The sequence below is a fragment of the Pseudorca crassidens genome, chromosome 3 (genome assembly GCF_039906515.1).
Source record: "Pseudorca crassidens isolate mPseCra1 chromosome 3, mPseCra1.hap1, whole genome shotgun sequence".
Lineage (NCBI taxonomy): Eukaryota > Metazoa > Chordata > Mammalia > Artiodactyla > Delphinidae > Pseudorca > Pseudorca crassidens.
Genome location: NC_090298.1, coordinates 42,495,435 through 42,523,360, shown reverse-complemented (window position 1 = coordinate 42,523,360; position 27,926 = coordinate 42,495,435). Strand labels below are relative to the sequence as shown.

Genomic DNA, 27,926 nt, shown 5'->3' with positions numbered 1-27,926 from the left:
ATATAGGCAATGATCAATAACTGCTAACATTACAACAAGAAAGACAGACAGGTATTTTGTGTTCCTAATAGAAATAGAAACTGAACCTTAATCTGCTCAAGCCTCTAGATCTTACTACCAGTTCATAGAAAATAGAATGGAGAGAGGAACATGTTAAATGACACTATGGAAATGCAATAATCAAAAAACACTCTGGAAAACTGTATTGGAAAAATGGCCCAGTTTCTTCAACAAATAAATTACAAGGGAAAAAAAGTGATGGCAGGAAAACTATATATTTAAAGAGACTGAAGAGACATATTAATCAATTTTAATATATGGACACTATTTGCATACTGACTTGAATAAGTTACTTGTTTAAAAAACTAGACAATTGGTGAAACTTGAACATTGACTGGACATTGTTTGATATTAATGAATTAATGTTAAATTTTAAAATATTCTAATTAAAAAGTTTTAAAAACCACAATAATAGTTACCCTTTTAAAAAGAGACCTTGTCTTTTAGAGATACATATTGAAATATTTATAGGTGACATGATATAGATGCGGATTTGCTTCAAAATATTCCGGAGTTGGGGAGACTGAATAGGATGGACGTGAAATAAGATTAGCCATGAATTGAAAATTGTTGAAGCTGGGTGGTGGGTTCACAAGGACTCATTATAGCATTCTCTTTACTTTTGCATATGTTTGAAAGTTTTCATAATAGAAGGTTAATAACAAAAAATGACAACCTACTTAACATAAGGTTTACTTTCTAAGTTCATTTAGGCTTGGTTTGACCATGTTTAGGGTCTGTCATCTGGTTCCCGTTTCCTCAGATACCAACAAATATTATAAAAACAAAAATGACTTTGTGTAGATACTTTTTCTGTGTGCTCCCCTAATGTAAGAAAAATTGGGGGCTGCCAAACCTGTGAAACTGAGACTGGAGTAAGGAGCCTCGTGTGGTTGCTGACTTGCTCTTGAGGGTTCTGCTTCTTCCACTTGGTCTCTGATACTGATACCCACCAGCCATCTGTGGCTGTGGCTTGGAAATGATGTGGCAACTGAAAAGGAGGGAAGTCGAACAGCAGGACTGTGGCAATTGCTCAATAATGAAGAACATAAAATATTGCCCCCGTGTAGCATAGTAATTGAGAAACATTTTTGAATCTAGGGTCATGGATTTTGGGGGCTATTAGAAGCTTATAGCTTTTCTAGTCCAAATCATTTGTGGCAAATGAAAAAATGAAAGCCCAGAGACATGAAGTGACTTGGTCAAGGTTGCAGAGCTCACGGAGGAGTTGGGATCAGAGCCCATATTTTGCCAGTTTCCAGAGATCAGTGCCCTTTCCTCCACACTGCATCTGGAGTGGGTAGGACCTTGATTTGTTTCTTTGGTCTTAGTCTGAACTCCCTATAATTGATACACTAATTCTCTGGAGCAACATTCTATTGCAATGTGGAATTTTCTGTTCTTCCAGTACAAGGGGAAAGGGGCTAGTAAAGTGTGTGTTGGTGGGGAGGGGAGTGTGTGACTTTAAAATAGTTAGAATATGCATCGCAGGGAGATCAGCTCGGTGCTTTGTGACCACCTAGAGGGGTAGGGTAGGGAGGATGGGAGGGAGATGCAAGAGGGAGGGGATATGGGGATATATGTATACATACAGCTGATTCAGTTTGTTATACAGCAGAAACTAACACAACATTGTAAAGCAATTATACTCCAATAAAGATGTTAAAAAAAATAAAATAAAATAGTTAGCATAATTGGCTGAAGGAAACTCCTTAGGGGGAGTTGTGACTCATACTTGGTAGTGAAGGAAGCTGCATATCAGGGCATGAGTTTGTACTTGCCAGATCCCAAGGAAGGAGTTTATAGGACAAGTGGGCTCTGGAGTCAGATAATCTGAGACTGAATCCATGCTCTACAGGTTTCTAGCTGTGTGACCTTATACAAGTTATCAATCTCTGTATCGAATCTATAAAATGAGGATAATTATAGCAACATCATGGTGTCATTGTGAAAACTTAATGAGTCAGTACAAGTAAAACTCTTAGACCAAGGCCTGGGGCCGTTCAGTCAGTGTTGGCCATGACCTAAGACTGAATGCAAGTAGCAGTCATTGGGCATAACCAGCAGGACCTACATAGGAGACCATTAGGTATCTTGGTAATTTCAAATAGGGCCTGCTTGCTGAAACTACTTGTTAGGATATTAAAAGTCTCCTTCAATCTAGAGCTGATAAAGTGCCTGAAAGTCTCAGCCCTGGTGAATGAAGTTAAAGACTATGTTACAATCAATTGTTATCTAGAAGTAGTAAGTGTAATCACATAACTCATTAACACTTCATCATCAATTCACTCATCATCTGAGAGAGCTAGTCAGTTAGCCAAGCCTTTATGGTAGGAAGCACAGTCAAGAACAGTATTGAGGGGGTCTGATGAGTACCTCCAAAGAAGTTATAGCAGACACTGTTGGCGCCCATATCCCCCTAGCTTTCACCTCTGTACACTGAAGGCTGCTTGCTCAGAAACCTTGAACTCTGTCTCAGGGTGCTTTATTTTCTAGCTGTGGGAGTACATTCAGCCCATGAGCAGGGCAAGCTGAAAGTGCAGGAATATTAATGACCCTGGAGTGACTCTCTATCAATGATGGTGGGGGAGTTGGTGGCTAATATCCCAGCTTCCTATCCCCTTAGGTGGAATAACTCTGAGGTGTGTTCTATACTGTCTCCCAGTTTCCCCATAGGATTGAGTTCCATTGCCCATAGTGGTAACAAGCATGAAAAGTACACTTTACTGGTTTTTCATTCTCTCCCTTCTTACTCCTCTGCTCTCCTATTGGTTTCTCGGTGTGCCTCATAACTAGGCTACCTGCACACTAAAATTCTGGTATCAGTTTCAATGTGTGTATGTGGAGGTCCCCCCATACCACCAAGCAATGCTTTGGTACCAGCTGGGGTATGCTACAATTTAACTCAATTCTGATAGTATCTACCTATCAGAGATAGCATCAGGTTCCACAGGTTAAGGGCTCAGTCCCGTAAGACTGCTCCCACTTCAGATGCCATTTGAAAGTCTAGGTTGTTACCTGTGTTTTTGACCTACTGGCTATAAATCAGAGTTTCCCATGACTCCCTTAATTAATTTGTGGGAGCGGCTCATAGAACTCAGGAAACCCTTGTACTCACCAAATTATGGATTTATTACGAAGAATACTAAAGGGTACGAATCAACAGTCAGATGAAGAGATACATAGGGCGAGGTCCTGCACAAAGAAGCTTCTGTCCCCGTAGAGTTTGGGCCTGGAATGCTGGCATATGGAAGGGCTCTGGTTCACCAACCTGGAAGATCTCTGAACCACCTCCTTTTAGGTTTTTATGGAGGCTTCATTACATAGGCATGATTGATTAAATCATTGGCCATTGGTGATTGATTCAACTTCTAGCCCCTCTCCCCTCCCCAGAAATCAGGGAGCAGAACTGAAAGTTCCAACCCTCTATTAATGGTTGGTTCCCCTGGCAACAAGACCCCAAACCTTTGGTACTTTCCAAAAGTCATCTCATTAACATAAACTCAGTTGTGGTGGAAAGGGGCTTCTTATGAGTAACAAGATACCCATTTCAGCTTTATGGCTCTGAAGCAATTTCAGGAACTGAAGACAGGAAACCAAATATTATAAAAAAAAGGATGCTCCCATTGCTCTTATCACTCAGGAAATTCCAAGGCTTTGGGGAGCTGTGAGCCAGGAACCATGGACAAAGACCAAACATATATGAGAAATATATCTTGGTCATCTGAGTGACCAAATATATATTTCTTATAAACCACAATATCTCACATTGAAATCTATATTGCAGGATCTGCTTTGGCGGAAGCCCAAACCAAGATAGCAGACTTCAAGTATTTGATTGGGTTCCCCCATGCCTCTTGTTCTTTCTGTCTCTCTCTATTCCCCACATCTCCAACTGCAATTCTTACCCCCAAATTTAGGGGCTATTTTTCTGATGTACCTACTAATATTTCTATGGCAATCTCCCTGGGGTAAGTAAGGAATAGGTATTCAGAATTAATAGTATCACAGAACCCTCCTGATATAAGTGAGCCACATAGAATGACACTTGGGAAGGGGAAAAATGTCAAAAAACCACTTCTCTGTAGAGCTCAGGACTTCAAACTTCTTTGACAACCAATTCCTAAATGAAATCAGGTTATTCAGGTTTGGGCTGGAGGCAAGTCATCTGACCTCTCTTGCATCAATACCACCATCAATAAGATTTGCAGGTTGTATCCATTCTCAGACTTACTGACCCAGATGGTACTATAATGATTACATCAAGTTCATCAGACTCCTTTGAAAGTATAGTTTTATATAGAATTGGAAAATATTAACATTTCTAAATCCTTTAAGTATATGATGAACTGAAGAGAACATGCATCTTATGAAAATTAATGAAATAATTTACCACTTAAGGTTCAATATTGCTAAAAGCTAAGTGGTATTTAGACAATGATGACAAGGCCAAAACAAGTAACTTTGAAAGTAATCTCTTTCAGGCCAGGAATACTAATTATTTTTATAACCTATTTTCCCTTCTTACAAAGTAAGGACAGTGCTTACCAAGTCTTATATAAAGAATAGCTCAGTAAAATTTCAAATTAATAATAATATTCAATGTTTATATAGTATTTTTTTTACCATAGTGCTCCAAGAATTATCAAATAATCATGGAACTTTCTAAGTCACCTACTTTACTCCCAGTACCATTTTACCCCTTGCCTTTATAAAAAATTTTTTAAAATGACTTCAAGCATATGATAATTATATTCTTAAATTGTTCCAGAAGTAGAGATTTATTAATTCATCATTCATTTTTTCAATCAATCATCCATCAATATAATAAATTCTTCCATTTATCCATCCATTCATCCATCCACTCATCCCTCTATTTACAACTTTTTATTAAGCAACCACCTCATGCCAGGTCCTATGGTAAGTTCTGGCTATACAGTGGTGATCAAAACAGATCTGGGTCCCAGCTCTTATGGAGCTAGTGGTATAGTGAATTCTACAGCTTAAATTCTAATAAGATTTCTGTGATTATACTGTTTCTATCTAAAATAATTTTTGAAATATGCTTTTCTTAATTAAGAGTCAGACAGTTAATTTGAGGTATAATACTTTCAACTACACAGATGTAAAGGTAAGAACACTTGGAAAGAGAATGGAGACCTCGTCTAAATACAACTGAGTTCAACAAACCCAGACCTGTATTCTGTGCAGGTTAATGTGGTTAGATCACACTATGAGGTATACCAGTCCCTTGCTTGGCAAAGCAAGGCAGTGGCCCATGGAAATCAATATATTAGCCCACTTCTGTTTTAATGTTGTTTTGTTGAGTTTGTTTTTGTTTGTTTTTGTTTGTTTGTTGTTTTTTTTTAATGATTAAGAGAACAGAGGTTGCAGGCAAGCCTAAAGTTTGTGATGGTTCTATCCTAGAATTTCCATGTCAAGTTGGGGTTCACAAATGTTTCTTCTGTTCCCTGGTCATGGAAACTTCTAAAAGGGCAGATAAATAATCATTCCTGACTGACAGGGCAAGCTGAATCATCTCTTGCTGAAATGGAACATTTCTTCCAGAGATGTATCGGCTCACACTGCTTAGTCTTAGATGTCTCTATGGTTAGGTTAGGTCCTGAGAGAGCTGAGTTCTCAAAAAGAGCAAATGAGTTCACCTTTATTTTCATTGACATGATTTTACTACAGAAATTCCTGTAGCGTTTGTTCTTTTTATCTGGTCAGAGGTGGGTAGTACAGATCTGGTGATCTACCTTGGGAAATTGTTGACAAACTACTAGTGAATCAGGCCTCATCTGTACAGGACAAGAGTGTTAGAACAAATTGTCCTGCAAGGATTCTGAATGACCCGCACTTGACTTAGCTTTCTGTTCCCATGTTCCTGTTTCCATTAGAACAACTTTTGTCTTATAGTTGTTTTGTACCTGTCTCCATTATGACTATTCTATGCATGTCACCTTTATAATAATTTTTGGAGCATAATATATTTGTGTATTTACATGTTCATATTTGCTCGCTAGTCCATGGGTTCCTATAGGGCAGGAATTGTCTTTTCTTCTTGGTATTTCCAGGGACCAGCTCAGTAAATAGAGGTGCTTGATAAGTGTTTGTTATATGAATGAATGAATGAATGAATGAATGAGGGAATCTCTCTGGATGCTCAATAGTGAGGACTCAGAAGTCTATCTGGATTGGTTGTTAATGTGGTCACTCTTTGTACTGTTGGCTGGTCTGACCACATGTGGGTCTGCTTTGGTTTTCTACAACATTGTTAATATTCACGGTATTACTATATCCAACGTCCTTCCAATGGAATTGCTTTTGTAGTTTGGATGGAAAAGCTGCTATATTATTTCAAATGATTGTGAAATAATAAAACAAATAATAACCTCAAGTGCCAGAGAACATTATTTTCATGGAGCTTTACAAAAAACAGTTCTACAAGATCCACTTACAAAATATACACAAAAGGAGAAAATAGTGTTACAGGCTACTGAGTACCATGTATTATTTTTATAATAGGAACAAGAATGTTTGCCATGCAGCAGTATGTGGTTAAGATAAAAATATCTTTTCAAGTTAAGTGAGGGCATTTTCTCCATGTTAAGCCACAGGATGAAACAATGAGAAGGAAGTGATTTATTGATTATAACATTTAAAGGTTACTTTTCTGAATCAATTCTTATTTAAATAGGGCCTGGTAGAAAGCTAAAACCATTTTGGATTTTGGAGGATCTGGGCATAAGGGCATAAAGACATATGCTTGCCATTGTTTGGAGCATATATGAGGGATAGAAATTTTAGATTTCTGATTTTATCTATTAGGATTGGGCAGGGTTGTATATAACAGAAAGTTCCAAATAATAATGGATTAAACATATAAATGTTTGTTTTCTTTCATATAAAAGAATTTCTCAGGTAAGAGTACAGAATTAGTATAGAGATTCCCCTCTGCTTCATTGTCACTAACACTTGGCTTCTATTCAAGTTTGCCACATGGTTCCAGCATTTTTGCTGGAGTTCTAGCCATCACATCTACAATCCAGACGGTAGGAAGGAGGAAGGGGAAAAGGGCACTCCTTCCTGCTGAATCAGCTCTCTTTAAAGGAACTTCCTGGCTAAAAGTTTATCAATTTTGTTTATCTTTTCTAAGAACCAGGTTTTAGTTTCATTGATCTTTTGTATTTTTTTTTTAGTCTCTATTTCATTTATTTCTGCTCTGATCTTCATGATTTCTATCCTTCTACTAACTTTGGGTTTTGTTTGTTCTTTCTCTAGCTGCTTTAGGTGTAAGGTTGTGTTGTTTATTTGAGATTTTTCTTACTTCCTGAAGTAAGCTTCTATCACTATAAACTTCCCACTTAGAACTGCTTTTGTGGTGTCCCGTGGGTTTTGGATGGAAAAGCTTCTGCACAGCAAAGGAAATCATAAACAAAATGAAAAGACAACCTACAGAATGGGAGAAAATATATGCAAACAATGCTATCGACAAGGGATTAATTTCCAAAATAAACATACAGCTTAATATCAAAAAAACCCCAAACCAATCAAAAAATGGGCAGGAGACCTAAACAGACCTTTCTCCAAAGAAGACATAAAGATGGCTAACAGGCACATGATGCTCCTAATCAGTAATTATTAGAGAAATGCAAATCAAAACCACAATGAGGTATTACCTCACACAAGCCAGAATGGCCATCATTAAAATGTCTACAGTTAATAAATGTTAGAGAGGGTGTGGAGAAAAAGGAACTCCCCTACACTATTGGTGGGATTGTAAATTGGTGCAGCCACTATGAAGAACAGTATGGAGGTTCCTCAAAAAACTAGACTTACCATATGATTGAGCAATTCTACTCTTGGGCATATATCCAGAAAAGACAAAAACTCTAATTTGAAAAGATACAGGCACCCCAATGTTCATAGCAGCACTATTTACAATAGCCAAGACATGGAAGCAACCTAAATGTCCATCAACAGATGAATGGATAAAGAAGATCTGGTATATATATATATATATATATATATACACACACACACACACACACACAATGGAATATTACTCAGCCATAAAAAAGAATGAAACAATGCCATTTGCAGCAACATGGATGGATCTAAAGATGATCATATTAAGTGAAGTAAGTCAGACAGAGAAAGACAAATATCATATGATATCACTTATATTTGGAATCTAAAAAAATGATACAAATGAACTTTTTTACAAACCAGAAATAAACTCACAGACACAGAAAATAAACTTATGGTAATCAAAGGGGAAAGGGAGGGAGGGATAAATTAGTAGTTTGGGATTAACAGATACACACTGCGATATATAAAATAGATAACAAGGACCTACTGTATAGCACAGGGAACTATATTCAGTGTCTTGTAATAACCTATAATGGAAAAGAATCTGGAAAAAAAATCTATATATATGTGTGTGTGTGTGAGCGCATGCACGTATGTATGTATAGCCAATCACTTTGCTGTACACCTGAAACTAACACAAATTGTAAATCAACTATACTTCAATTTTAAAAAATTTAAATTAAAAAAAAAAAAAGGAACTTCTTGGAAGCTCCCAGCCAATGATTTTCACTTACATCTCCTTGACCATTACTAGCAGTGAGAGAGGCTGGAAAAGACCATCTTTTAGCTGTGTACATTTCTGACTCCAAATAAAATGTGAGTTTTGTTAACAGGGAAGACAGAGATGGCTGTTGAGTAGCAAACCAGCAGGCCCTGCTATGAAGGAAACAGATAAAACACAGCTTAAAACCCCATAATACTTCTTGGAGTTATTGGATGATCAGAGTACCAATGGGGATATGCATGTATAAATACTCCAGATATGAGCACATTTTATGCCCGTGACCAGAGCAGGGATGGCAGAGTACTCTTTAGGAGAAAGGTAGGTTGTTGATCTGTTTAAAAGTCTCATGCGGTAGTTAAAATTCATCATGTTGCTGAATTTATCAAGGTTCAGAGTTGACCTTCATTACTGTAGAGATTGAAACTTGATTTTTTTTTTTAGCACACTAGAGTAGATTTGAGTCTTAAAGAGAAATTCAAATTACCCCAACTTAAAGGTAAAGAAAAAAAATCATAGATGTAGAGAAGCAAAACGTTTATTATTTTGCAATGAGAAGTAACTGTCAGGGGGAGCGAAATGCTCACCGAGGATTGCTTGGTGAGTGTGGAATTAGAAAAAGACCAGATAACTCCTCTGAATGTCTAAGGGAATCAGGCTAAAGGCAGGATGGGCTTGCTGTGGGATCAGAAGGCAGGTTGAAGGGCTCACTTCCCCTCTTTCCCCGTCAGCTCTTGTTAGACCTCTGCCTGTGTTGTCTCCTCTTCCCTGTATCCACGGATGTCCTCCTCTCCTTCTGACTGGGACACTCTTGAGAGTTGTTAACTTTCAAGCAGATTACAGCCTATCTTGTAAGCTTGGGAACTTCACTGTCTCTACCCCAATATGTATGGAGTTTACATTTTAACTCTCAGAGGGCAGTTTAATTCTACTTACTTCTAAGTTCTCAGGAGATGCCTCAGTATAAGCCCCATAGGCTGCCTCTAATAAGCTGTTATATAGACATTTATGGTTAAAACCACAAAATGAACATGACTCTTTCATGGTAGAGGATGAAAGGTGATGAGGACGGTTTGTAAGTCTGGAGTTGACTGATATGACTTAGCAAAAAGACTGAAGAAGTTAACATTTGTAAACAGGAAGTCAGTGTGTGAAAGCCTGAAACCAGGGTTGAATCATCCAAGACTCGAGGAACCCAACTGTTCAGCCAGCATGACTTGGTACTCAAAGAACTCTTAAGACAACGTATGGGCAGCTTTCATGTGTGTCTCAGTAATCTTGTGGTGTCTCAGTAATCTTGTGGAAGTGTAAGCTTTTTGAGAGATCTGAGTACATTGTCCTTGGACAGTCTGCTTTCTCCCTCATCACGTGTGTGTCCTTTCCCAAACTGAGAGCTTAGTCAAAGAGGAAGAGGGGCCCTGATTGATTGAGAGCAGTTCTTTAGTGAGATACTTTCTGAAACAATCAAGCTCTGAAGCACTGTAGTTCTAATCATTTCAGGGTGAGCTGGGATTTATTTTGTATAAAAACTACGAGAGAGACTAATTCTGCTACCTAGTTCTAGGCTGGTTTATTTGCTCACCTGAATTAATATTGATCTAGTTCAGGCATTATATTTGGACCTAATTGTTTTCAGTGCTGTCACTTTTTATTAAAACTGGATGGACGTGAAACATGAAGCTTTTTTCTGTGTCTGTGAGGAAGGAAAATATGCTCTGTCTACAGTCATGAAGAAGGGAGGAGGTGGGATAATTCAGAATGACAACAGTTCCCCTAAAACCTTGGAGCAGTTAAAAACATTTTCTTTTAATTAAAAAAAATTTAAATTGAAGTATAGGAGCAGTTTTAAAATCTGTTTATTTGCCTCATTTTTGACTCTCAACTTGTCTTTGAGGCCACAGATGGAATCAAATAAGCTCTCAAAGACAGAACTCCCCAAACTAAAATGCTATATTATTTTAGGCTATTTTGGAAAGATTTTGGTATGTTTAATAAAATAGTACTTCCCTGAAAGGATCAGGGATACTGTTCAATTGCAGCCTCCATCATCAGCTGCTTTTCAAAATAAACTGTTTATCTTCCAGTTTCAGAGTCACCAGACCTTCCATAGCTGTTGACAGAAGCTTCCTCTTTGGCAATCTGATCTGGTTGGACTATTGGATGTGAACAGCATGGAGCCTAAAATCAAAACACAGCTCTCAGGTTTTAGTGACAAATTTTCAGGATACTCACCAACTGCAATCCGAAGAAATCTCAACAGTCCTTTTGTTACATTAAAGAGACTTGCAACAATATGTTCCATGGATTTGAAATTTAGATGAGATAATTATTTTTTTAATGGTGAGTCCAGAGTTTCTACAATTCCTCCCACCCCTTTTTTTCTTATGAAGTATAGTTTGGATTTCTCGGTCATAATCAGTATATTTTTAATGAATCAAAATGACACAAAATGGAATATTTAGAAATTTTTTATTACTTTATTCTCAAAGCAGTTCTATACTTTTAATAAGGTTGCTTTTTAATGCAGTGCTTCCATTTGGCTAAGTATTCATAGTAGAATAGTGCTGGTTAATGGTTTCTAAAAGCCATGACAACAAACAAACAAACAAACATAAAAGAATCCTTTTCTATATGAATGTAACAAAACTCAATGGTGGTACTTGGAAATAAGTGGTATTTTTCTCCTGAAACCCAAATTAAATATAAAGGCTGAGATGAACCTTTTGGTTTCTGACCATTGAAGGAGAAGCCTGAAATGATGCTCCTGTCCTCTACCACCACCCACTCAAATTAGAAAGAGTTACCAATCTAATCACTGGACCACCACAGTCAAGGACAGCTGAGACCCTCAAGTGCCCCTATTGAATTGCACTTTGGTCTTCTGTTGTCAGTTCACATTGAAGGATTTATAAAAAACAATGCCAAGAACTTACTGTTCTTTTTTGTAATATGTTATTAAGGATGTTCATTATCAGTGGCTTTTGGATTTGAGCGTTTATCAGAATCAAATGTATTGCTTTTAAACAATGCAGGTTTCCAGGCCCACCTCAAGCCTATTCAATCTGAATTTCTAGGCAAGGACTCAGAACAATCTATATTCCAAACAGTCTTCTCAGGTGATCCTGATGCCTTTGGTAGGGACATAGGAACCATGGCACAGTGTCCTTCTTAAGAGGATCGTGGAAGAAAGTTCTGTTTAGTTTTAATTCTAGCACCAGTGGCCCTACTTCTGGGAAAATAGTTTATTTTTATTTCCTGGATACTGTAATTCATGTAACTGATTCTGTTGATCTTTTTGCATTGACTCATATGAAGCATAGAACCAAATATGGCTCCTTCTAGCAAAAGTGTAAGGAGAGGGCTTCCCTGGTGGCGCAGTGGTTGAGAGTCCGTCTACCGATGCGGGGGACACGGGTTCGTGCCCTGGTCGGGAAGATCCCACATGCCATGGAGCGGCTAGGCCCGTGAGCCATGGCTGCTGAGCCTGCGCGTCTGAAGCCTGTGCTCTGCGACGGGAGAGGCCACAACAGTGAGAGGCCCGCGTACCACAAAAAAAAAAAAAAGTGTAGGGAGAAAATTATGGCACTTTGGGTATTAACAGCATTCCTATCTTCATCTAATCTCTCTTATTCTCATTTCCTCCTTGCCTCAATTTCTTCACCAAATTATTATTTATTTTAATTAATTAAATGTATTTATTCATTTATTTACCATTTGACCCTCTTCACCCATTTTTCTTACTCCTCATCCCCCACCTCTGGAAACCACCAATCTAATCTGTTCTCTGTATCTAAGAGCTTTTTTCTTTTTTTTTTAAAGACTCCACATATAAGAGAGGTCATTTGATATTTGTCTTTCTCTGTCTGACTTATTTCACTTAGCATAATGCCCTTGAGGTCCATCTATGTTTTTTGCAAATGGCAAGATTTCATTCTTTTTTATGGTTGAATAATATTCCTGTGTGTGTGTGTGTGTGTATACACCAGTTTCTTTATTCATCATTCATCAATAGGCACTTAAGTTGTTTTCTATATCTTGGCTATTGTAAATAGTTCTGCATGAACATGGGGGTGTGCATATGTCTTTTTGAGTTAGTGTTTTCATTTTCTTCAGACAAATATCCAGAAGTGAAATTGCTGGATCACATTGTATTTTTATTAATTTTTTGAGGAAAAATTGTTTTTAATTTCATATTTTGTTTTATTGCAGGTATTTTTGTATTTTGCTTTAAATCCTGTTTGGAACAAAATGTGACATAAAAAAATAATAAGTGCTATCTAAATATTTGTATAAACCTTGATGATTTTTTTTCTTTTTTTTTATGATTTTTTCTTAACTTGAGTTAGGGTGTTTGAATTTAGTGTTTCTTATTTTAAAAATACAGCTTAGGATGATCCAACAGAAGTCACAACATAAACCTGGTTAAAGGTGATGCCATTACTGTCTTGTTTAATCACCTTTTTGCCCTTTTGGGGGAGAGCGCGTGGAGTCGGGGGATATATCGTTCCCTGTATCTTATTTCCATACAAGACAAGCAGATAGTCTTCTAAATTTTATTCAGAATAAGATCAGCAGAGTAGAAATACATCAGTGGTACATGTGAAAAAGAACTTGATTCCTTAACAAAATCAGTCCTAATGGGTCAGGAGTGGACCCTAACTGTGCTCCACTTTAGCTACATTCAACTACCTCTGAAGATAAGTTGGCCTGTGGAACATATTATGAAACAAAAACGAAAACAAGCAACTGGTAGAGTTAAGAAAATCATGTGTAGTCTTAGTTTGCATGAGATGGGGCCAAGATTCTTTTGATCCAAGCCTGGTATTTCCAGGTTAATAGGATGTAGATTCCAGGTTTCTTGGCATCACCACATTTATGACCTCCAGAGACTAGGGCGTGGAAGGCACCTTTGCAGATCAAGGGGCCCCCTGAGTCACCCTGGAAAGAAGAAAACAGGCAGATACTTGGTAAGTAGCTGTTGAACTTTTTCAACCATCAGCTGTTAGTTACTCAAAGGATTATTATCTGGGTCCTTGGTTTCTTTGTGTCCTGCAGAGTGCCTGATACAGCCCCTGACGCAGTATAGATTCTCTGTGTCTCTGTCTCCATCCAGGACCATGGTTCTGTCCATCTGTCTGTCTGCCTCTCTTTGTCCATGTCCCTGTCTCTGTCTAAGACTATGTATATTTACATCCTTTGGTAATCAGTGACTGCTGAACTTTATTCATGAAGAAATGGGTAGGCATAAAGTTTGAAATAACCCACGGAAATAAAAGAAATTTTCAAAATTATGAATTCCATTTTGGTGCTCATGGATTTGAAATCAAGTTGCTATTGAGACTGGTAGAAAAGAGCAATGTATTAAAGTAAATGTCTTGGTGGCAGGTACTCTATCTTCTCTATTATTCTTTTCTATCATCATATGATTGAATGTGGGGCTCTGCACATACCCAACACTTTGTAAATACTTGCTCAATGAACTGATTCTTGACGACTCACTCTGACAACAAAACAATAAACAAAAATTCTGTCAAGGAAAGTGACAAGGTGATAGAGCGGGAAGCCTGGCCTTTCAGATAAGGAGCTAGCTTTCAAATCTAAAGAGCAGTCTTTGCCTCTGCTGCCAATCACATCAAAAACTGCAGTACTTTGTGCTTGGTTGGCTGTGAAAATAGAGGCTGAGGGGGTTGATGATCTTGGGGCACCGAAGTTACACATGATCTTTGTCATCATCATACCCTCCCCTTGATAATGCTTAATATAGTATAATGTGAATATTATATTGTATTTTTTAAAAAATTAGTAATCCATCTGTGCTAGGTAGCCTTCATCACCTGTAAACATGATCACCTATTTTTTTTTTTGCTATCTCAGGAAACAGAAGATTTTGAAAAGCATGACTGTTGTTCCTTTTAGTCAGTTAGCAGTTAGTCAACATTATTTAAGAAACACATAATATACATTTGAGCTTTTTGCATTTGAGTTTTAGAAGACCTATTAGTTTAAAGGTGGTGATGGTGGGGGGTTGAGAAGTTATCTTCTAATCACCACTACTGACCTCAGAGTTGGTAGGCTTTCTAAGGGCAGTAATACCCCTCAGTAAAAGTTATCAGATATAGTTAACTATCCTGATTAACAAGCACTTAATGAGTGCTTACTACGTGTTGTGCAAGTACTTATGACTCATTTGCATTGGTAGATGAAAAAGCAAAGAGAACACTGTGCAGGATTGGAGAGCACCTTTTTGGAGTTGTGATGCGATGTTCTCCACGCCTCTCCTCCTCGGGGCGGGTGTGCAGGTGGGGCCTGACTGTAGCTCAGCAGCCTGAAATGCCTGTTTGAGTGAGGGGTTCTTACCTGGCAGGAATCCTTCTGGCCTCTGGCATCTCCTGCACATACCATGTTTTTAGTTATAATAGGGTCGTGGTTGTAATAACTTTGGCTGTTGCAAACTTTTCGACTTATGACAGTAACAGTGACTTCTCGCAGGGTATCAGAGGGCCTTAAAAATTCTGGGTCAGTGGCTCCCCAGCCAATAACCTGGCATTTTGTTCCAGCTTTAATATCATTTTTGGCTCTTGGGTGGAGCAGTTGGACATGTTTGTTGAGTTTTGCGGCCGAGTGAAGCTGACAGATTGAAAAGAGAATAAATTATCATTTGTCCCCAGTAGTATTATTAGCCTGAGTGATGTATGTGTGGTCCCTCTGTGCTAGGAGGGCGTCCCTCTTCTTGAATCTACTTTGGTGGTAGCCCACAGCTGCATTTGTGGTTGTTGCTTTTCTGAACATGCTCTTCATTTCCCTTAGAGCTCAGTGATCCTTGGGGAGGGAGCTTACACAGAGCAGGAATTTTGCCCAGTCTCTAGCAAACTGGCCTTTGCTCCGCATTGGATGGTTTGCTGTGGAATAACATCCATAGGTCATGACTTTGAGGGCTGGGCTATTTCCTGCTAGATAGGACCCTTGAGTATGGTCTAGACTAAGTTTGGACTAGACTAAGTATGGTCTAGACTAAGTTGTAACTCACTTCTATATCCCCGAAGTCACTTGCTTGGCTCTGTTGTATAAGTGACTTGTATTTTTCATTTGCTAATGAGAAAAGCATTGGGGAAAAAGCTTGCAGCGTGGATCCTTGGGCCTGTTGGGGTGTTCTCCTCCCACGTATGCGAGCATCAGAGCTGTTTTAACTTGTATAAACACAGTCCAGATGCATCTGTGATAACTTCTTGTTTCTCTCAAGGCAGTAAATGGAGTATAATGGGCCCTTATAAAATATGTCACAATCACCTCGAACAAGGGGAAAGTGCCAACAACATCCTTTTGTGTAGATGACTTAACAACTGAACTGTGCTGTATAAGAATGTTGGAGAAACTGAAGGAACGCAATGCTACATACCTCAACCAGCATAATATCATTTGATTTAGGATCTGATGTAAATCTTGGGAATCGTATGAATCTTTTAATCTCAAATGTTTGTTTGGAGGCCTCATTCTTTGAGAGAGAGTGTGCTCCTAAAACCACTTTGGAAGACTGGCCTTTGGCAAACCTAAAAAAAGCAAAGAGAATAGACACCACAGAATGATTCTCAAATCTTCCAGTGAGGAGTAGAAATGGTGGAGGAGGCCATATACCTACAGGAATAAGGACCAGCTCCAAGATAACCTGTGTAGGATTAGGTGGAGTGACAGAGGTGTCAGTGGACCCAATCACGAATGGATGATAACAAGGGCCAAACCCATCCCACTCCAATTCCCCAGCCTTGCAAAAGAATATCAGGACTTGTACCCTACTGTGGGGAAAAAGGAGTGAAATACTAAGTGACTGAGATCAAGTTTACAATAAAGTTGTGTTAATTTATATAAAAATAAAGGAACTTATATTTCTCGAGTTTGTGGGTTGTGATTTATATCCACCATTGTTAAGTTTTTTTTATTGAGGTAAAATATACATAACATGAAATTTATAACTTTAACCGTTTTTAAATGGTTCTGAGGCATTAAATACATTCACATTGCTGTTCATCCATCACCACCACCATCAATATCCAGAAATTTTTCATCTTCCCAATGTTAAGTGTTTTAATAACTAAAAGGTAAAAAGGCACAACTCTACACTTGCTAATCTGGTATGTCTAAACCTCATCTCAGGGCAATATGGAGAAGTAAGGTCCATTAGATGGCTTTCAACTATACTCATATGTTCTGTCCCCTCAGTTTGAAAGATGATTTAGACAAGAAGGGAAAACTTTCCTCAAGGTGAAAAATCATTTGAAATTAAGACACTTTAGAGTTAGTAGTCATTGATAATTCCATTGTGGAGATTTAGAGGATAAAAATGGTGAGTCAGATGAAGAAACAACAGTTTTTTTTTTTTAAATCTCTAGTCATATACAATTTTAGTACCAGTATTTCAACAGTTGATCTGATTTACTGTATGTTGAATAAAATTATATTTACATCTAGTTATGAAATATATAAATTTTTTTTTTGAGATCTTGACAACACCTTGGAGCCATTTGCATACTACAAAAATATCCCATTTTAATGTGTGTTCTCAGGAAACGACTTCAAATCCTTTTTTGGAACAAGGAAGGTGATAAAAAGAATTATATTTGTTTACATGTAACTATTTCATTGTCATGTGGAAAAGAGTCAGGGCAGTTTACAATAAAAGCATACATACCCAATAAACACACATATATACATATGAATAAAGATTAATAAAAATTAAAAAGAGCACAGAAACATATGGAAAAAGGAATAAGAGGTTGTTTTAGGTTTGGGGAGCCAGTATATGGCTATGCTGGGGTGGGTTTGCATATGGCAAGGCTGTGACTGCTGGGAATTACCGTTTTTGGTTTCTACCAAAAGAGTTTATTCTGGTTTATTTTGGGAATTCCAGCTCTATTTGTTGAAAAGTTTGTCTATTGCAAAATCAGGATGGGGATGAAATTTCTCAAAGGATGTAGATTGGATTTCTCAGGATTGATTCAAACCCAAATTCAGCGTACTCACTAAACCCAAAGCTTTGGAGGGGAAGGATGATATAAAATCCCTGGGATTACTGATATAATAGAAAAGATGGATACATCCATAAATAACTAACACAGGAAGGCTGGGAGATACAAATGCAGGATGTGGAAGATGAATTCTGAGTAGGGGAAGGGTGCTGAGAAAATGTCTGTTTTTCCTTCATCTTTTACCAATTTCCTTGATTTGTTAATGGCTTTGAAGTGTTTTAGTTATTTTTGTCTCCACTGGGACATATGAATACCAAAAACAACTCAAGCAGACCATGAATGTTTTCTGAACTTTCCATTTCTAGATATACTTCAACTGTAATCTGTACTACAGAGGTCAATTTTTTTCTGCCCACGGGATACCTGGAATTACCTGAGTTCTAGGATCCCACCTCCTTACCTAAATCCAGGTATGATTGAGGTATGATGATCCAGGTATCATCCAGGTATGATCCAGGTATCATCCAGGTATGATGATATGAGGAGAAGTGACAATACTAGTGTCTCTTTTGCACAGCGCAGTGTTTCTCCACAGGTGGTCTTTGGACCACCTGCGTCAGAATCATCTGGAGGTGTCTGGCTGCATGGCACCCCTATAAGCCCCGTGCCAAGCCCCTTCAAGCCTCTTATTTCCTCTGCCACTCTGCTTTGGCACTGAGCAGTGTTTCTGCTTAGACCCATTCCTCTGGGTGTGTTAGTGAAGGTAGGGTCCCTATTTTTGGAATTCTCTTGCCCAAGAGAGGAGGGAACTACCTGGCTGTCAGAGATGGGCTGTCATGGTTTTATCCCATCAACACGACTGGACCATGATATTTGTTCCTCAGTGATTACCATGGAAGGTACAGATATTAATATAACATTAGATGACATTTATTAGGTTACTGTAGTGTGCCAGGTTTTGTGCTAAGCATTTTACATATTTTCCCTCATTTAAACCTCACAACAGCCCTGTGAAGGAGGTATTATGATTATCCCCATTTTGCAGATGAGGGAATTGATGATCAGATAAATTGACGAACTTGAGAAAGTCCCACCAATATTAAGCGGAGGCTCTGGGATGCAAATGCAGGGGGGATTAAAGCTTCTTTTGTTTGAACCTGGGGTCTGGATTGGTTACCATTCTACTTTGGGAGCCTTGAGTGATTTGGGATGGAGTGAGGCCATGTGGAAGGGGCTGGGTTGGAGCGAGGAGGTTCCATCTATTCACTGGCTAGGCAGGTGAAAGGATGGGGGAGTGTTCAGTGGGAGAAGGCATTGGAGGAGACTAGGGAAGACAGTGGACAAGAGTTGGTGAGAGTTTTGCTTCTGATAAATTGAAATGCTGAAAATGTTATACAAGAGGATTTTTTACTGGTTTCCTTTTATAATTGGCATGGCAACTAATAAAGGGGCCAAGAGACTAAGTGAGGAACTTAGTGTGGATGGGTAGTGAGAAGGGAACACCCCAGATTTGGCCCCCTTCACCATTTTGCTGAGAGAGGGGCCTGGAGTTAGTAAGCTTTTCTCGTAGGATACTTGGGAGTCCATTTGTGGGAAGCCACCATTGAACTATTTCATAAATATTTTGGATTTCACAAAGCTTAATGTTTTTCTAAGCACCAATCTGCCTACATTTTTACACCCAAGTGTCCTGTAGAGGAAATCTGATCCACATATTCTGCAGTTCTTTAAACTACAGCCATTTAAAATAATATTTAGCAATAGTTTTTTTTTTTTTAATTCCAAGATCTCTTTTTCCCAATTTTTCAATTTGGGAATCTATTTCTACTGAGTCAAGTTCACTTGACAAAATTTAAAATTCAACTTAATAATACTATTTACCTTTGGATAGCAATTTATGGCTTGTGAAGGACTTCACATAGTGTTCATTTAGCTTAGCAACAACCAAAACCCAAAAAATCCCCTCCCCTCCAATTTATTTCCTTTTTTCTATCCAGCATTTGTTCAGCATTTATAATAAATCAAGCTCTGTGTCTGGGGAGGTTATAATCCATTTGAATGTGTAACCACAAGCATATTTGAAGATGTGCATATTCTGAATTGAATGAACATTTATTGATAGTCACCCTCTGCTTAGCTGGTCCCCAGGGGACAAGTGCCCTAGAAAAGACAGAACTGATGAGGACGCAAGGGTGATTTCTGTGACAGCAAGAACGCTGCTTAAATGAAGTAGCCATGTTAAATCGGAAATTAGTGGCTTGCTATTTAGAAATAAAACAGAAGTTCTCACAGTTTGCAGGCTTCAGAATTTCTAATTTGTGTTCAAACAGTCTCATTAAAATGGAGCAACCAAGCAAAATCCCCAAAATATGGGAAGCAAGTCAATTCAGTTGTTCCATTTAGATATAACTGATGCCTAGAGAGTAAATGATTATGGCTAAGAGGTTCTTAAGTGAAGTGCTGTCATATTTGTAAGAAAAGGAGAAGGCCCCATCTTTTCATAGCTTATTCAGGCAAGAAACATAAGGAAGAAACATACAAACAAACACCAGCCCCCGGGCTTCCCTGGTGGCACAGTGGTTGAGAGTCCGCCTGCCGATGCAGGGGACACGGGTTCGTGCCCCGGTCCGCGAAGATCCCACATGCCGCAGAGCGGCTGGGCCCGTGAGCCACGGCCGCTGAGCCTGCGCATCCGGAGCCTGTGCTCCGCAACGGGAGAGGCCACAGCAGTGAGAGGCCCGCGCACCGCAAAAAAAAAAACAAAAAAACAAAAAACAAATCACCCCCCAAGCCGAAACAAACAAACAAAACAACAAACGCCAAGTTAATTTTCTATTGCTTTTCCTTTTGTGATGGTAGCGGCATCCCAAGAAGGGTTTTGGACATTTTTAGCTGAAGTAAGAGAATCATAGAATGAGAGGTTATAGTCCGTCTTTAGAAAATCTTTCATTTTACGTATCCCAGAAAAAATAGCTCTCTCTCTCTCTTTTTCTTTGTAAATCATCTATACTTTTTTTTTTTTTCACCTAGTTAGATTGTTGCCCCTTACAGCTGTGATTCCCAAACTGTGGGCCTCAGACCTTTGCGGTGGGCATTGAGCAGAGGAGTTAAGGTAAGGGGTCTCAAAAATCTATTAGCAAAGCAGGCTCCTCATACGTATAACAGTAATAAGAGCTGCAACTTATTTGCAGCTCACTAGGTGCTAAGCATGCTAAAATATTTAAATAGATACTATTTAATCCTCAAAACCCCATGAAGCAGTTATATACTACTATTATTATTTCCCATTTGTAAAGTGGGGTGCAAACTCAGGTTGTCTGATTTCCCCTAACAAGGTCAGGAATACTGCCGCTTCATAACTGTTGCTGTGTTCCCAGGCATTACATGAAGGACTTGAATTTGTCTATTGGGTTGCCTAGATCTCCCAGAAAAGGAGAACTTGGGGCAGAATCGCGGATGTGTGAGAGGGTAAATAAACTCCACCAGTTGGTCAGTTATCACAGAAGCTAAGGGTAGATCAAATTCTCTCCTGGGAGAGGCGAGCTTCTTTTCTAGCCAACTTGAGGAAACACAGTAAGCCTAATACTCACCGATAGTGGCAGTGGGCCGCCGTCAGCACCCACTGTGGATGGATTAGCACGCCCCCGCAAATGTGATTGCCGCCATACTGCACAGAAGCCATAAATGGCCTGGAATGAGGCGACACTTCTCTCCCACCGATGATCTCCATGTTGAAACCTCCAAAAGAAAACCAAAAGATTTAATGCAAAAGATCTAAGCAGATTATTTCATGTAATTCTTCTTTTGACAGTCATTATATAATTTTTCAAAGATTAAAAAAAATCTTTCAGTCACCTAATAGTTATTATAATTTTACTGATGAACAACTGTATAATACATTACAGTTTAGAGGGAGCTACATGGAAGTAAAAATTATTTTCATTTATAATGTAACAATACAATCACTAGAAAATCATTTAATTCCCACATGTGGTAGGTATAGGAGATACTTACACTCTGGAGTCATGTAAGTCCCGGCTATTAGGAAACATAGAAAAAAAGAAGAAAACTTAGTCATTTCAATGGCTTAGATTTAAGAAGCCCAGATGAAATATTGTGACTGTATTGGTGAAGGAAGAAGAGGGTGAAGACTGAGTTTCGATTTTGCAAATTTAACTTTCTCACCACAAGTGTTCTAGAGGTAAAGTTTTTCACACCTAAGATTAAAGGTATATATCAGTTTGGGGAGTTTCGGAATTGTGCTTTTAGCACTTTTTAGAGCAAGGTATGTGTGCCATAAAGTACTCATTTCTGTAGTTAACCATTTTCAATATCTGTATAAGTATTCATGTTATAAATGGTGGGAGAATAAAAAATATGCAAGCCATAAGAACTTAATGAAGTTCAAAGATGTTCATTGCTCTAAAGTAATACTTACTATTTTTCCTGGCAGAAAATGATGCCTATCATATTTAGTTTCTCTCTATTTTTCATTTGGACATAGATTTATTATGTAGAGAGACGTGGAACCTTTCACAAATCACGGCTGCTTTACAATAAGGCTTAGCTAAAGCCTGAACATCATCCAGAGAAACCCATATGTTTTGTAGCAAATTTATTCGTAGTCATGCCATTTTCTCTAAATTTGACCAAATTTGGTTAAATTTTCATTACAGTTTTGGAAAATTTAACAATGTTATTAAACGGGAATATTGGCAACATATTTCTAATTCTGAGTGTCTCTTTTACTCATTTTTAATTGAAAATGACCATGTGTTTATCCAGGGCCTTAATAATAATATCTTTTAAAAATCAAGGACTGCACTTTGTCACTCTCCCCAGGAACAGATGAAACACATTGCCAGGCTTTCTACTGTACTTTCTCCTTCACTACGAAAGGTATTCGACTTAAGATTCTACGAGATTCTGTTTGTGCTGGGTGCTGATCAATAGTGCAAATGTTATAAAATGAGTATGGATAGACAAGTCAGGCACCATGCATGACCCCAAACACTTTGCAGAAACACTGACCAAAATTTACCTTGAATTAACAGATCTTATTTTCCTTTTTCTAAGATATATGTGTCCTATCTTTTTTTTTTTTTATAAAGGAGAATTGAAATACAGAGCTATTTTTCTTGGCAGATTGCGAAAGACTCCTACTAAATTGCTCTGTAGCATAAGACAGTGGGAATAATAAAAAACAATATTATACTTGTATATTCTACATTATAATTTAATGTGTCTTAAATTATTTCCAAAATTCTCTTTACATGATCATTTATATGTTTTCATGTCTTATGTCTGTGAGAAAGGCAGGACAAACTACCATTTTTATGTTACAACTGAAGAAATAGGTTCAGAGAGGCTACGTAATTTGCCTAAGGTTACACAGCATACAAGCTGGACCAAATCATTTGCCTGATCTGAAATAACTTGTATGTTAATAAATATACCACCGGAGCACAGAATTTGAGAAGTATCCTGTTTGCACTCTACCAGGATTCAGCAACAGTAAAGCTCTCCTGCATGGTAAATAAGAAGAATTAACAAAACCAATGCAGAGTAGTGACTTCCTGTCTCATAGACCTGTGGGTGAGACAAGGAGGAGCCGGATTAAGAAAAGCCACAAACTTAAAGCAGATTTGTTATTTCCAGCCAAAGGTCCTCGTTACTTTGCAAGTCATTGTTGTCACTGTTGGTGTGCCTTGATGGACTCCTCATGTGCCACTTCTGCAAGCTGTAAAGTGGGCTTGATGATGCCAGCTCCCCACTGTATTGCAGTGACGTTGGGAACATAAGAAAGATAATGTGTGACATTTGGAAGTGATTTGAGCTGTGAGGAAGAAATGAACTGTGTGAAAGACAAAGCTTCATTTTTGCCGGGGTGGCAGGGGGCATGGTTAAAAAATCTCTCAGCTGCTTACTTCTGTGTAGTAAGGAGTAATATCCACATAGATTTTTACAAATTGCTAGGCATTTTCAACTCTATTTCCTGGGAGGTGGCTGTCATTAGTCTTGTTTTGTGGATAAAGACTTGCTGGAGATTACTGACCTAGCAGGTGGCAGATCAGTTCTTAAACCCTTAGGTGCTGGCTCCAGGGTCCATGTGGCTTTCAACCTGACCACATGCCTGCCCTACTTTGACAAGTTCTGGGGCTTAGATGCTCTAAGAGGCAAGCTGGCTGTGCAGAGGGAAAAAGGATTTAGCCATATACACTGCAATTAGACATGGTGAGATTTAATTCAATTGGGAGGATTTTTTTTTTTTCTTTAGAATTTTTGGCTTTTTTTTCCGGACGGTCTCATAACTCTTTCTTGTAGCTGTCCTGGAAAATTCTGAGAATCATGTTGGTTTATAGTAAGGAGTTATTTGGTTTGGGCTTTAAACTGATGCGGGGGTTAATAGCATCATTTGTTATAACATTCAGGATCCTGGATTTGAGAACAGTGAGCTGTGTAACATGATGAGCTCCACCATCTAATTTATTTCTTGGTGTCGATTTTTGTTCTGTTGAGTCTGCTGCGGGGAGAGCCGTGTTTGCTTTGGATGAATTTTGTAGCAGCTGTGCTGGGCTGAGCAAGTGTGAGGCGGTGCTCCGAGCGGGACCGGTTCACAGGTCAGGGGCCTTGAGGTTCTCCTTTGCTGTGTTGTGTTCAGCTGTCCCTGTTAGCTGTTCTTGGCGATGCTGATTTTGAGCTCCGGGTTTTTGTTTTCCTCCATCCCTACTCTCTCTCGACCCTTCTGTGTTTCGAGAGACCCATACAGAGCAGTTGTCTGGAAGCTCCAAAGGCCACATGTGGTTCTCTCCTTTGGGCTTCCATCACATTCATTAGCCACGCCCTCTAAAGCCTTGTCACTCAAAGGATGGCTACCAGACCTGTGCCGGTGTGTGACCTGTTTATTACCCATCTAGGGCAAGATGAGGACAGAAGTTGAGAGACAGAGTTTAGAGGCTGTTACAGTCATTTATCATGACTCTGTACTAATTTACTTTATTTAATGAAATGTAATTTAATGTCTGTCCAACCTAATCATAAAATAAGGCATGCATTTTGTATGCCTTTTTAAATTTTCAATTTAATTTTCCTACTCATCTGTGTTTCATTGTATAAAAGTATCAGTCCACGATGAATTGAAACAAAAACCAAACAAATGAACAAACAAACAAAATTTCAAAACATACCTGGTCTACCCCATGGGTAGTTTGAGTACTGCTCTGTAGACACAAATGCAAAGCATGTCTATTTCAAGCCCTTCCCATTTCTTCCCTTTTGACCTCCTTTGGAAAGTTTTCCAACACCAAGGTTTCCAAGACTCCCATGGCTGTCCTGCACCAGGCACTTGAGATCAAGATTTGGCAGAATTCTACTGGGTCCTTCCTTTATGACCACCACCCTCTGGGCCTTGGTTTCTGTCCAGTAATGACTTAGCTAAACGCATCTGCTAAGAATTATGATGAAACTATGGCAGTTTTGAAAATTGGAGTAGGGAGGGTTATTGGGGTGCTGTATGATGACATTATGTCCAAAGGTGCCCAGAAGACAAATCCTACTTCAGATTACAGCCATTCCTTCCATGAGATTCCACCAAATGGATGAGCTTGAGAACAGCTGCAAAGGAAAGCGAAGTATTCCTTGACTCATACCTGAAGCTTTGGACTTAATCTCAGTGTAGAGAAACTGGATAAGCTGTGTTGGAGCATAAGGAGCCCTGTGTTTTCCTAAGCTACTTCATTGTAAATACTTCAGAGAACTGCTCCATGATCTCCCTTTGGTGGAATGATGATGGTGATTAAAGTAGGATGGAGGGAAATTTGTTTTATATTTCTCTGCCTTTTAATCAGAACATATTTTGCGTATTGATTATCTTCCTTTATTAAATATTAGTATGTTTCCTACTCAGCACTATTGAGTTAAGTAACACAATAGTCCTTTAACCTCCTCCTCCTTTACTCCTCTCCAAGTCAACTATGAAATAACTGCAGTGGATGAGAGGTACGATGGGTAAGTATGGACGGTATCTTGGCATAAGGAATAATCACATGAAAACAGCTTGAGAATCTGGCAGATGGGAATTTTCCAGTAAACCTGGAGCTGGCTGCCTGGCCAGATACTGTCCTAATCTCAGCTTTTTCTCCAGGCCTCAAGCTGCCCTTTTGTGACAGCTCTTCTTTTTCTTTTCTTCTTCAGGGTGGCTTTTGATGTTCATTTTCACTGAGTTGAAATGTTATGGGAGGGAAAGTCCCACATGGTGTGGTCCTGTGATGTCACTGGACATAATCACTCACACTGTCTGCAGTGTTTGTCCTAAAAGATTTACACATGTGAAAATCCTTTCAACAGGGATGACTGCCAAAGGAAGGTTTGTAGCCCTGATCTCTCTCCCAGCAGCAGACTTGTAGGGCCACTGGCCTTGCACAGAGGAATTGAGGACTTGCATGAACCTGGTGGGGCTTCGGGAAGAAAACTGGGGTCCATATGTAGTCAAGGGAAAGATGTCAGGGAAAGAACTTGGTGATAGAAACCAGAAGAAATGTGGAAGCAGGAAGGGAAAGGAAGGAAATAAATAAATACTGCAGAGGAAAGAAGAAAACAATCAATGGAGGATGGGAGGCCTTACAATGAAACACTTCCATTTATAGTTGAACATCTCAGATACTGTGATGTGTCCCAAGCCAAATATATCATCTTTTTTTACAATAGAAACACATCTGTTAAAAGGAATAATCTTATCACATTGAAAGCAATTAAGTTGTTTAAATGAATCAGCTTGGTTTCATAAAATAAAGCAGGAAAACTAGTAGTTATTTCAGAGAGGATGGTCAGATTCATTCATAAGGGAAACACAGTAAATGCTGTAGCCAAGCTGGAACTCAATAAATCAATTGATTCAGTAGTCCTTAATTTTTCACTTACAATGAATTCAAGTAGAAATTGTCACACAGTTCTAAGTGTGATAGAAATACTTTTCCCAAAGGCGAATGATTAACCAAACAACACACACACACACACACATACACACATTTGCACATTCCCCTGCCCCACATCCACTGATACCTAAATCCCTATCGTACTCTTTATCACAAATAAATTCCAGGTGGATCAAAGATTTTCTATGAAAAAAGTGAAACCATTATAAACATTAAATGAAATTGTAGGTTAAAAGCAATGTTTGAGAGAGGAAGACATAAAGGAAACCAATACATAAGAGTATATAAAACTTTGACTTTTGTAAGGCAAAAAACACCAGAGGCAATATCCAAAGACGTATGATAAAACATTCCCCCCAAAGATAATATCTTTAGTATGTGAAGAGCTCTTACAACTACATCAAAGAAAATAGGAGTAATAATAAATGAGCTTGATAATGAACAAATCAGTATAAGTATAAACAAAATAATGCTTTAGTTAAATTTCCTTTTAAGGAACCTAGCATATACATAATATTTTTAAAAAATATTGATGATTTTAGGATAGAAAATAAAGCACATTTCACATTTTTGCAAGTCTTAGTAAGTAAAAGTTTGATGCACTAATGGCAAAACTATAGCAAGTGCTGATAAAAAGACCACCAAGCTGAGAAGATATAAATCAACCAAAGTATAATCTACTACATTCACATTGTTGGTTGACAAGTCAGTGAATGGGTTTTGGCAACAACGTAATGATCGTGCTTTTTTCTTTTAGATCTTGAACTCTGTAAATCCTCTTTCCTTTCACAACTTCCTTAATTCTTCTCTACTTCTCTCCAAAATCCAAAGCACATATTTTCTCTTCTCGCCAGAATTTCAGATCATTGGCCTTCTTGCAATTTACCCACGTCCACTAGCTTTCTTCTGGACGCATCTGACCTCTTTTCAGTCTGAACAAGATGGTCATGTTAACAAGGCCCACCTATCTGGAATTCCCTGGCGGTCCAGTGGTTAGGACTCTGTACTTCCACTGCAGGGGGCACGGGTTTGATCCCTGGTTGCAGAACTAAGATCCCTCATGCCTCAGGGCGTGGCCAAAACAAACGAACAAACAAAAAAACCCAAACAAGGCCCACCTATCAACTCCAGGTATCATGCCTCCTTAACCTTCTACTGTGGAACTGCCCAACCATACATCTCCCTTCCTGTTTGCTTTCTCAGATTCTAGGTTAAAGAATTCTGCTGCAGAAAATCACAGTACCCTAGTGGGCTAGCCCACCAGCTCAAGAGTAGAGAGTTCACTGTACTCTAGAAATCCTCTCACTTATCTCCTTCATTCTCTAGATCACTGGCCACAATAGCCTTTCCAGACTCTATCTTTCCCAAGCCCCCCTT

General features: G+C 38.6%; 1 protein-coding gene across 1 annotated transcript; it reads right to left on the bottom strand.

The window, feature by feature from the left end:
* Nucleotides 1–13,223: 13,223 nt before the first annotated feature.
* Nucleotides 13,224–21,742, bottom strand: GZMK (granzyme K). The gene is made up of 5 exons (XM_067730067.1): nt 21,631–21,742; nt 21,207–21,354; nt 16,053–16,203; nt 15,014–15,283; nt 13,224–13,594 (listed from the first exon to the last, which is right to left on the bottom strand). The coding sequence occupies exons 1-5, from the start codon at nt 21,692–21,694 to the stop codon at nt 13,433–13,435; spliced, it is 795 nt and encodes a 264-aa protein (XP_067586168.1). The 5' UTR covers nt 21,695–21,742; the 3' UTR covers nt 13,224–13,432.
* Between the last annotated feature and the right edge of the window lie 6,184 nt (nt 21,743–27,926).